Here is a 13,211-nt window from a genome sequence, read left to right as displayed (position 1 = left end):
GCCGTTATTCGGAGGTTTTATCATTGATTTCAAATATTTAATTTTAATATTTAAGATGTAAAATAATGTATAGATTATATTATTGGTATATATATGTATATATATATATTACATATATTTCAGCTCGAAAGAGAAATTTTGACTCCTCCTGATCCCTCTTTATTACCTGATCCAATACCCAAGGATACATACGGCGAAAATAAACAAAAAGGATATCACTTTTCATATGTTGCACCAAGTGGAAATGGATATCATACAAGACACGAAATGAGAGAACCAAACGGTAGAGTGACGGGTAGTTATACAATTAATGCGAATGGTCAGTTGAGAAGAGTTGATTACATTGCTGATGAAAAAGGATTTCGAGCCATTGTCAAGACAAATGAGCCTGGTACAAGTAACGAAAGTCCTGCCTCGGCTACAGTTCAATCCTATTATAATCCCATAAACCAGCAGCAACCATTACACAGAAATAAAAGAGACGTAGATAGGAAAACACAATAGAGTTCCTCGTAAAAGTATTATTATTCCACAACCACCACCGCCACCGCCACCGCCGCCGCCGCCACCGCCACCACCTCCACCTCCACCTCCACCTCCTCCCCCTCCGCCGCCGCCGCCGCCGTCGCCGCCACCACCACCACCTCCACCTCCACCTCCTCCCCCTCCGCCGCCGCCGCCGCCGCCACCACCACCACCACCACCTCCTCCTCCCCCTCCGCCGCCGCCACCACCACCACCACCACCACCACCACCACCACCTCCTCCTCCTCCCCCTCCGCCGCCGCCGCCACCACCACCACCACCACCTCCTCCTCCTCCTCCTCCTCCTCCTCCACCTCCGCCTCCGCCACCACCACCTGCACCTCCTAGTAAAAGTATTACACTGATGCGACCATCATGTTATATCTGTTTCTGGCCATATTACTGGCCATACGGGCCATACAAAAGCCAACAATTACCTACACCAATAATCTATCCTGGCATGCCAGTAAATAATCTTGGACAACTCCAATATCCTAATCAATACTTATTTCCTTCAAACTCATATCAATATAATTTTAAACCCACTTATCCGAAAAACTTAGACAGTAATCAAGGATCAACATTACCTGATTTAATTTTTCCTCGATACGATCATCTTCCAAAAGCACGAAAATAAAACAAATATACTCCAATGTTATTCATAAACTGAATTTTATAATAATTAATCACCTAATTATTTTTCTGTAATGTTTTATATTATTATTATTACATTAAACACTTAATAATCCCAGTTCTATTGTGTTTTTATTTTTTAAGAATATATATTTTTTTCAATATTTAAATCATTTTTTAAAACAATATCGATAACAATATAATTAAAACAAATAAGTAAAATTTAAAATTTAATTAAAAATTTCATAAGAAGTAACGCGTTTTTAATTTAAAAATAAATATGCATTAATAAGTGCTTCATTAGATTAAATATCTTGTATGATTCAGGTATTCAGGCGCTTCAAGGTAAACAACTACCAAAACAAAACTCCAGTTCACACAGTCTGCAAAAGCATCACCCACCATTCAAACTCGCTGTGGGCGAAAGACTTCCAAACCTTTCATTCCGAGACACAGTATGTAGGGCAGGAAGTGCAAGTTAGCGCGTGCCGCGTGTTACAGATCTCAACACTGATATAGTGCAGAGTTTCACATTCGTCCTACGCATTCTTGGTCATAAAAATAGGGAGTTGTCAGTCTTTACTTTCATCTCTGCGTATCGTCACCTATCTAACTTGCTCCACTTTCAACCAACAGCTGTTCCTCTATTGTTTCTCGTCCGATTTCTACCGGAATGACGTGAATGCTGCTATCCTACTTTTGCCAAAAAATCTGGATTAATTTTAAAATTTCTTCTTTTGAAATATTAGCGTGAAAAGCCGAAAAAAAACATCTTTAATTCCCCGGTTTTAATATCTTTTCTTGGAAATATTCTACGTTTTCTGTTGAAATAATTAACTTTATTTGAATGCGCAGATGCGTCTAAATAATGCTATTTTCTAAAATTTTAAAAACCCAACGGCGTAATAATTATACGGAGACGTTTGAAAATGTTTAAAATATTTTTTCAATACGAGTTTAAAATTTATATGGCTTTATGGGATGTGTTCGGAAGACTTCTTAAGTTAGCTCTTGACGTCTTAAAAAAAATGACTCCGCCTTTCTTATTAAAACTTTCCATTCTTGACATCTTCATTTATTTTTTGAATCATCAGTCATCCTGACAGGTGTATAGAAAAAATCCCCTTAGATTCACTGCGAATTCACTGCGTTATTACCGATTCGTGCGTTTAAATCCATTTTCACAAATTATCCTTCAAGGAGCTTTAGGAATAACTAGCTACTGAACTACCATCAATTCTTAATTAGCAACACTATACATTTATCAAATATAAAAAACATTCGTAGGACCTGTGTTAAGTTCTGCTTCAATCTCAGTTCATTATATATTCTGTTTATTTTCTAATATTATTTTCTAGAAACTTTATTGTCTTAATAAACTTAATTTTTAATAAAGTAAATTAATTTATAACAATTAAATTTCTAGAATTACATACTTAGCAATTGAATAATAAAAAATATATTATCGTAGTAATCTGTAATGCTGCTGTTTTTTAACAGAATGATAATTAATTATTCAATTATCACAGTAATATTACAGTATAATTATTTCTACGAAAATGATTATTGTTTCTGAGAAAATTTTCATCGTTTCTTCAATATCATTTATCATTAGCATTTATTTATTATCGTTATTATTATTACTATTATATTTATTTTTGAGGAAGTAAGCACAGGAATTAATCAAAATAATCAAACGAGTATAGATTTTTTTTAATTGTGACTAACGACTTGACAATACCATTAGTGCTTCGAAAGAGATTAACATATTGATGACTTTCTATTCTAATTAGCATTTATAATTTATTCTTATTTAAATTAGCATACTGATAGTATTTAGGTTAAGAGGAAAACAAGTAGAGTATACAATAAAGGACTCAAATGTCGAGCAGACAACTTCAATTTCCATAAAAACTGAGCTCGTTTTTTTTCGAAAAATCTCATTTTCTGTGACCTGTCACTCGAATACAATATACGTATAAAACACAATTCTATCTTAAAATTATTATTATTTTTTATTATTTAAAGCAAATTAATTTATAATAAAATTGATAAAACGCAAAAGTCAACGACGAAACAAAATATTGCGACAAGTTGGAGAGAATATTCGTAACTAGATTTTACTTGGAAAATACTACTATTCAATTTTTTTATCTGATTTGCAAGGTTACATCTTTAAAATATTGTACATTATCATAAATATACTTTTTAATACATCGGTATAGGTACGGTAATGGCACGTGATATCTTGATGTTCTACATCACGTTTTATTAAAACAATTGAAGTCTTACTGATTGATGTTTTCGCTTCAAATAATTGATCTAGGACTAAGCTTCATTTAAAATAAACATTACTTCTCGAAACTTGTAATTCCTTCAAACGAAAGCGTAAAAATTGTAGGGCCTGTATCTTGTCTTCTTTCGTATGATTTATTGTTATGACTACGGAACAACAGTTTCTCGTGATTATATGTTTGAGCGTATGATTATGTTTTATGAAATGTTTGGCAAACTTGAAGAAATTCCCATTAACTTCCACGCTTTTTTTTTTCGATTTTAATCTCGAGCAGTGATGGCAAAGAATATTTTTAATTACATATTATTTTTAAATCAAAATGCTAATAAAGAATTGTAATTTCGTGTAAACAATTGTTTTTATCACGAACAGGTTTTAAATTTTATTTATTTATTTTGTTTTTCTACGTAAAACTTAACGTTTTTATATCACGCAAATTTAATTTTGATAATTTATTCGCCGATATTGATAACGAAATAGAACAATAGCAAGCTCTTTACGAATTCCATCATCCACGATAGTCACGAGTTAAGAGAAATTATTTTCTTACTTATTCCGAAATACCTTTTATCCAATGATGCCATCTCTGAAAGTCTTTCATTTTGCTACAGAAGTCGCTACTAAATGTACAAAAGGCACGCAAGTGCTACCCCCTTACTACCACGAAAAGAACTCTAATGTCTCACACGTGATACTTAACATCACCTTATCGGTCAGGGCTGGGATGTCCCGCCTTTCTCAAACTGTTGGTCATATGCCCTCATTCCATTCCGTGTCCTTGACAACACTTCCCTAATAATAACGCCAAGTGAGATTAAAACGCCCAACATCACACCACGTAATTTAGATACATCTTCGTGATCTTCTTTTTTGTTTATTTAATGAATTTCTTAAACACTTAAAAAATTTGTTTAAATGTTTTTATTGTAAATTTAAAAAATAAATATACAGTAAAAAAGGTTTAAACTTTTATATTTTATTTTTTAATTTTTAATTTTAAGTGCTTTTGTAGTTTATGATCTTGTATTCTCTTTAAACGAGATTCTTTTCATAAAAGTGTAATTTTTTTAGAAAAGAAGGGGGGAAAGCTATTGATTCATTTTCGCAGCTGTTTATTGTTAATTCAAACAACGTATACGCCCGAGGGAACAAAGTAAAAGCTTACCTAAACATCGTCAACTCTCACTTTCATTCTGAATAACAAAAAGATTAAAGAATTCCATTTGGAAACAAATCACAATGCTTCCTATATATCATACTCTAGAAAATAAGCTTCGAATCAAATATAATGATAGCCGGTGCATGTGATGAACACAATTACGGGGCAATCTCTTTGTATTTTGTGTCATATTAATAAAAAATCTGTTACGCAATTTGATCGTCTTCATCTTTTCTTAAATTAAATTACCTAAAAATCGTACTCCGAAATTACAACAGTAAGTTAATCGTTCTGCAAATATAATATACATTCAATAAAATTATCTGATAAAAAATGGAACGGGTTCTCTTCAATAAACAAAAAAACTAGTAGGGTTTGCCTCCAGTTACTAAACCCATTTGTGATCCTTCATAAATCTTCATTAAATCGATTCATTTCGTAACATATCTCTCAATCTTAATCTATATTGTTATTCCATCATAGAGATTAGAGATGCCGACAAGTGGACTTTCCATTCTTTGTTACTTTCGTGTATTTACCGGAAATAGGACATCCCATAATGCCCGCGGTCAAACCAAGGTTGCAAAAATCAGGTTTCATCAGCCCATCCCATCTAACCGTGCGCTACTATCTGTTGCACGCTTAATTGAGGTACAAGGTAATCATCAGATAATGTCCACGATGAGAGAGTGGACAGTATATAAGACTGCTCACCGACCGTTTCAAACACACTCGAAGAAGCTTCTGGAAGAAAGAAATCATGAATATGGTGAGTTCAGCAATGCTTTCAAGAAAACTACGTAGAAAATTCATAATATAATATTTTCCTTGAATATTTTAATATTAATTTGTAAATTTTTCAATATTTCTTTAACATTTTTTCAGCATTCGTTATATACTATTATTTTTAATACAATATCAAATTTAATTATTTTTATGTAGAAAATATAATAAAGCGCTAACGTTGTGTTTTTCAGCTACCTCTATTTTTCGCTCTTATGGTGGTTGGATGCCAAGCAGGATATCAAACAGGAGGTTATCATCCTGGAGGAGCTGGCTATAATCCTGCATACCATGGCGCAGCTGCTGTGGGTTTCTTTAAGATAAAAGATTTTATTTGGAAAATTTATATGTATATTAATTTATTTTCTATCGATTACAGGTTGCTAGACCTTATTATTCAGGACCAATTGATGAAAGCCCTAAGCCTTATGATTTCTCTTACGTTGCTCCAGCAATTGGAGGACAGAGTACTAGAAAAGAAACTGGAGATGGTTCGGGAAGAGTTGTAGGATCTTACACTTTGAACGATGACGATGGACGTTCAAGAGTTGTGGAATACGTTGCTGATGCAGGAGGTTTCCGTGCATCTGTAAAAACCAATGAACCAGGAACAAGAAGCGACAGCCCAGCTGACGTCGATTTCCAGTCCACCGCTCTCGATCCCTTTAAGCCAGGATTTCCTTTTGGACGTGGTGCTGGTGGCAGATATGCCGGACAACCCTCTCATGCTTATCCACACTATGGAAGAGCCGGAGCAGCAGCAGCAGCGACAGGATATGCACCTGATGCGTATAATGCTGCGGCATCAGGCTATAGCAATTCTATACATCATGGAGCTGGTAAATATGGGAGGGCTTGGTAACTTTTATAGAAAAATGGGAATTTTTGTTCAGTTTAACTAGTGGTCTGTCGGGGTTTTCTGGTTTTTTTTTGCGAAACGTTACGTGATATGTCAAGCATCGTCATTTTTCGTGTTATTTGCTTACAATTGTGTCTGTGATTATTTCCCACTATCGTTTATGTTTTATGTACAAAAATATGTTTAAATACTCATATAATCATCTGTGATAATACAAAATATGTATAATTTTAAATGCTTGAATAAAGATGCTTTGGAATATACAAATATATTTCTCTTTTTGGTTTCCTAAATGAAATTTCATCACAACATAATTTACTTGGTGGTTAAACCAATCAAAATATTTACTTATTATTTAATTAAATTCATATTCAACAAACAATATGAAAATTTCAAATAATGTACGCTGTCGTTTATTCAACATTATTTAGATATTTCTATATATTTAAGCTGTTCCATATTTAAGCAAGACAAAACTTTAAATTTACAAACTTTTCTACTTCATAAACAACATCTTACCTTAAAATCTATTGTTTCTTTTGCAAAAACGGTCTTCAAAACAAGCGCAAGATGATTAGTGTAAAACATACGAACACTTCTTCATATTTGAATCTTCTCGATGAGATCTGAAAGTTTTCTGACGTCGTATGTAATCAAAGAGAAGTCGAACAATACAAAATACAAATCATTATTTTTCAATCTGATCTTTTCCTGTTTAAAACAATAAAAACTCCATTAGGCACTCAATCAGAATTTTCTTCTATTTTCAATACTTTTTTCTGTACACTTACTTACATTCTGGACCTAATATTTAAGAATACAGAAATTATTTTTTGTCAAATTTTATTATTTAAAAAAATAGAACACAATTTTGAAGATATTTTGTTTGTTTTTAATTAAATACTGAGGGGTTAAAAATTGTCAGTGACTTGAACCTGTCTCGACTTTCGAGAAGTCCTACTTTAGTAAAAATACTATTAGAAAACTTTCAGATTGAAATCGCAATACGACAGAGGCCAGAAAGTGCCGTTTTTACGCTTTAAATATCATTCTATACATCCCAAGATAATGAAAAAAGAAAACATAACAATTAATTAAACTTTTGTCTCGAATCATTCCTACATTTATTTTTATTTCATTGCTATTTTAAAACTGGTTCTTCAAGTACGGACTATACTTAAACAACTTGCGTGGTTCACGCACAGTTCTTTTCAAACATCTCATCAAATGCAACATGTTAAAGAATTAATAAACCAGCAAATTTAACGAGCAACGGGAAATTTGGTCTAATTAAACAAATGTCAATTTGCCTATTTTGTTGACAGTAAACCTTTATTAGTCCTGTAAAACGTTTCAGAAATATTTTATAAATATAAACCCGAGATGGCCGAATACTCGAGACGATAACCTAGTCTATTGCTCTGGAGAACCTGAGTTCGAGTTTGGATCGGATTAAAAATTTTCATGAGTAGATTGACCCGAATACGTCGGATCCCATCCCTCACCAACAGCCCTGAAAGGCATGAAAAACACTTTTAATGCTTATGGGGGCGAGGGGTTGAAATATATCAACGTAAGGACAATCTTTTTATAAACCATAAGTTATCTTAATAACGTTATGTAAAATGGTATATTTCTGATCATCCTGTAAAGAATGTTTTTAAAAATTTGCTTATAACATCTAACGTTTGTTAGATGTTATAAGCAAAACACACATACACACTGACAGACAGATCAATACGATTTCTCGAAAGAAAATGTCCAACCTTCGTTTTCTAACCGAATTCCTATCTTAAAATAATTTTATAAACCGATTATATATTAAAATATATAATAATTTCTAAATATTTGACATTTACTTCATATGGTTTCTCGTAAGTTATAGAATTATTTTGAAATATGTCCAATAAATTGAAAAATATATACACTCTCCTTTAATGTTTTTAATGAATACAGGAAAATTTACTATTAAATCTTATTTTGTTAAAGTTTATTCTGCAAGCGAAATATGACATTCGAAATTAACAACGAATAAGTTATTTATAATGTAGTATATTTTATTTTATTACGAGTCGAAATCGCGATATTTTTATCGAGAAACAATCGAGGAAAATTATAGACTTCCTTTTCCTATACATACGGAAAAGCTGTTATTTAAGAAAAATTGTTACAGAAGTGCCTACAACTTCTACACAAAATATTAATATTTAGTTATGCCCCATTAATTATTAATGTGAGAACTACATTCGCATTTTGAAATTTTGTACAGATTAAAATCTGCCTTTTCAAATTTAATTAATAAAAAAAATTGCTATTTTATACGTAATAATTACAGATAGAATTTATGCTATATAAGAAATAATGAATATAGAGCAGAATGTAGTGAGTAATACATGGATACGTGCTAAATATCTAGAATGAATCTAGATCAAGTCCTAACTTTTCTAAGACACAGATCCTTTAAGAATCTAAAGCTAAGGATCCTCCCATAGAAAAATGCATATGTAAATCTGAAAAAATAATGGATTTAATTTATTGCATTGAAACTTATTTACGTATTAATAGAAATAAGTAATTTCTGGATCAGTCATTTCGTGGATCCTTCTAAAGCCTATCCACAGAGTCCAGGTTAAGAATCCTTGACCAGATGATGTTAGCTTTCTTACATTAGAACCGTAGGACATTAGCAATATATGTCTGGTTTTAAGTTAATTGACTAACGTAGCTCATCTACCTTGATCTACTAGAAGGTCGCAGATTCCTTTAAAAAAAAAGAGCATCTGTACTCTATGAAGGATTTAGATTCAAGTTCGGTACAGACCCTCACGAATTTTCATGAGTAGTTTGAATCGGATTTGTGTTTTCATTCCTCACAATGATGACAGTTCTCGCAATTTTGGTTCTATAAGAGTGAATATCACACGAAAAATCCATTCTGCTTTTGGGTTGAACGACCTATTTTCGTACAGTTGACTGAAACTATTACAACTATGATAGAAAAGCCAAAGAATGGTGTCGTCTAGAAACAGTCCCGTCTACTAAAGTCGTGTCATCTGGAAACACTTTATAATAATACTAAACAACGCCCCGTATGTAGTATGTTATAATATGTAAACAACCTACAACCCAACAAAATATATGTTTGAGGATAATAAAAATGACTTGTGTGTGACTTCATGCTTCGTTTTAATATAGTTCAATTCATTGATATAATCAATTTTTTAATGTAAAATAGTAATCTTCGTGTATCTTCCTCCCAAAAAAATAGAGGAAGATAATAGTATATTAAAAAATACAGTGTATAGAAAGATAATAGTATATTACTCTATTGATTAATGTGGAAAGACATTAAGTATAGTAGAGCCACGTTTTTGTGACAAGTACAAAAATTCTATTACGATTTTATGGAATAAACATTTAATTTTTTATTATTTTTTTGTTACTTTGATATTATATTATATGGTTCAAAATTTATTCTCAATAAGCCTATGATTGAGCATATGAAAAATCAGAATTCGATTTACGACGTTTCTGTTAACGGTCGTAAAAGCGGGGATCTACTGTATAAAACAGAATCAATTGATTATAGTTTATAATAAAAGATAGCCTACAAGAAAAAAAAATACAAAGTTAATAAGAGAAACATTATGTATACGGAAGTTAATGTATACGGAACACGAGATACAGTATTACCATTTAAATTTTAAAGTTTAAAGCTTATTTACCTAACAAAACATATTATAATTAATTCCTTAAAAGGTAAAAATGTTTAAATCATATGAATGATTTTTATGTATATTACTTACCCTATATATATATATATAACTGTAATGTTTAACAACGTGCATCATACATATTTAATGAATTTAGTACAGAAGTAAATATTTATGAAAATTTTAATATTTACAAAACTATAATATGCTAAATTTAATTTTGTAATATAGATTTATTTGAAATATAGAGCATTAATATTGGTAAATTTTCAAGCTTATCAATAAGCAGTTGATAGATTACATATAGTTTATAGCTTATTATAGACCATTTAATATAATTTATAAAGTCTTTATTTTATAAATAATTCAAATAATATATTTATTTAGGTCTTAGTTCGTTAGTAAAACTATTTCATAAGCAAACTAGTTTTTAAAAATTTCAATTTTTAATCTTTATTTTCTTTAAAATCGGACTCGAAACCCGTTTCAATAATTATTTGGGCGTTTGTAACGAGCCACTTCATTGTCTAGTATTACTGTTATTAACTGAATGAGCTTGCAATTGTTATGATCTATCCCTATAAATTATATTAATAAATATCAATAGAAATTCCATATTAAAATTACAGGAAATTCAGCTTTAACGCTATTTAACTTATATTAAAAGAGAAACTAAATATGATCCCGTAGAAAATTACTAATTCGAATATTAAAGGGGGGCGAATCACTTTCGGTCTGACAGAACGATATCCAAAATTGAAGTTCGTGTCGTCCTTTATAGCAAGAGAATGAGGTTAATTATTTTAACTACAAATCCGGTTTCACGATTTGTTAATCGTGATCGTCGAAATCAAAATTAGCCAATTATAAGCAATTTATAGCATTTAAATTTAATTATGTAGTATTACTATTAAAGATAAACATAAGATAGGAAATTTGTTATGTAAATTCTTGGCTAAAACTGAAATTGAGAGCAACTGTTACCATTATTTCTGATTAAACACGAAATATATATAGGTCTTATATACAGTGGACCTCCGAATAACGGCCAGTTTTTACGTTGTTTAGAGGTTAGAGTAAAAGAAAACGTGAATAAATAAATAAATATTTGTGAAAATAATAATATAGCTGTGATATTTCAAAATGTAGCAAGCTGTGTATAAATGTAATACCGATCGTTGTCTAGTGTATTTTTTTTAATATTCGATTTATATTATTTGAATATATGTGTTACGTAATAAGGTTATTCTTTATTCTAAATTATTCACAGAGTATGCTTTTGCGTATTCAAGTAGGACTATCAGCATATTTGTCATATTTATAACTATAGAATGCGTGACAGATCGTGAAAAGCAGAGAAATCTTAAGAACAATAGAAAAGCAGGAAATGGAACGTTGCATTGTTTCCCTATGTTGTCAAATAAGAAACAAAAATCATAAAATTCTTATATAAAGATATAGAAATTTTTCCACTTGTCTAAATTCTTACAGAAGATAAAATATGAACTACATACCTTTAAATTATTTAATATCTTTTTAATACATTTAATATTAATTTATCAAATTAAATATATTTATAATTTTAATAGAATTTAAATATAGTGTGGATATATATAACTCTGTTGTTGTTTTAATTGATACTGATATTTCTAAGGCGAAATTAAATAATTTCATTGAGAATTTTGTGTGTGTGTCTGTCTGTTTACTCATTTCACTTCTCTATTTTAAATTCATTTCTCGGAATTCAGGTGTAAACCCAGAAGATACCAAAGTGTGACTAATGCCCACGTGATGTGACTGATGGATTTTCAAGTCACGTCGAAGAATTATTCATTGTTATACACTTGAATTACATGTTCTTTTGTTCCGAATGTTTGATTCTGGTTTCGATTATATATACTGTGTGTGAGTGTCCGTGTGTGCGGGTATCTAGAGAGAGAGCTTTATATTTATACTTTATCTATAAAAAAATTATTAGCATAATTATCACTTGATATTTAAAACTTCTAGTTAAAAAATTATAAAAATATGTATCCACCTTTAAATTATAATAATTTATTCTAAGAATAAAATGATAATTTATGTATAAATCAGAAAACCATTTAGTTACAAAAATGAAATTTTTTCTTAATTCAAGGTTTGTATTTCTTTTTTTTTTCTTTGGGTGGATAAAAATGAACGAGAGATTTCCCCTCCTTGACTTAGTCATTAGAACTTATGGAGCCACCCTTCACGAAAAAAGGCTTGAGTTTGTCGCTTGTTTACACAACTACTTGATAATAAGTATTTTAAATTTTAAATGCTCTATTTAACTCTTAAAAATGAATAGTTAAACAGCGACTCATGTTCAGAATTACATCTGAAAAGTTATTCGACGATAGTTGATTTACAGTATATTTAAATAAATAAGTAAGTAAAACTTAGGTTAGATCTACGGAAGATTTTCGGTGCAAGTATATAAAGATGTCTTCATCAATTTGATAACATTCTTGTCGTTTTCATGTCAAGAGAAGAATTCTGAAGCTAGAGAACAGAGATATAAATAACGTAAACATTATCCTGGAAATAAAAATACTATTAAGTAGGAAAATGACAAAAAAATTGTTTTTTTTATTATTTAATAACCATGTTTTAACAAACAAATCGCTCTTTTTTGTTTCTTTGAGTTATAATTATTTGTTTTATTTTATAATTGTCACGAACTTAAACACATTTATAGGACAGAAGGATCCGCATTCATCCCCTTAACCAAAAACATAAAGTAAAATGCATAAAAAGAAATTTAATGATTACTTATTTATGTAATTTTCTAATAGTTAAATGAAGATAAATAAATCATTATTTATATATTCATAAGTCTTATCAGATTGATCTATGAAAGTATTTTCTATTCCTCCCATTTTTAGTTTTGGGTTTATGATGTAATCCTGTAAACAACATTCGACAGTCCTATCAAACTTAATGATTACTGTAATTTAAATCTAAAATTAATTAAAAATCAATTATTATTATTATTAACACAGTATATTTCGAATTAAACACTTATAAATTTAATTGTAAGGTACCCGATTATATAGGCCTATATCTAGTACCTTACAATTATCTTATAATTACTCGAAATGAATGGAAAGAATGCTCTCTCAATGGAAAGAAGTTCACATATACATTTATGTATGGGTAGTTAAGTTAAATTACGTATAATAAATTAGTAAGCAATATAAATATCTGTTATCACATTTGATA

The 13,211-nt window shown here is 30.4% G+C and overlaps 1 protein-coding gene across 1 annotated transcript; it reads left to right on the top strand.

Moving 5' to 3' along the window:
• Nucleotides 1-5,062: 5,062 nt before the first annotated feature.
• Nucleotides 5,063-6,522, top strand: LOC136985484 (adult-specific rigid cuticular protein 15.7-like). The gene is made up of 3 exons (XM_067282772.1): nucleotides 5,063-5,382; nucleotides 5,591-5,701; nucleotides 5,776-6,522. The coding sequence occupies exons 1-3, from the start codon at nucleotides 5,374-5,376 to the stop codon at nucleotides 6,256-6,258; spliced, it is 603 nt and encodes a 200-aa protein (XP_067138873.1). The 5' UTR covers nucleotides 5,063-5,373; the 3' UTR covers nucleotides 6,259-6,522.
• Nucleotides 6,523-13,211: the final 6,689 nt, after the last annotated feature.

Source organism: Centruroides vittatus, unplaced genomic scaffold (genome assembly GCF_030686945.1).
Source record: "Centruroides vittatus isolate TY-2023 unplaced genomic scaffold, ASM3068694v2 contig_970, whole genome shotgun sequence".
In the NCBI taxonomy this organism is placed as follows: domain Eukaryota; kingdom Metazoa; phylum Arthropoda; class Arachnida; order Scorpiones; family Buthidae; genus Centruroides; species Centruroides vittatus.
This window is presented reverse-complemented; position numbering and strand designations above follow the sequence as displayed.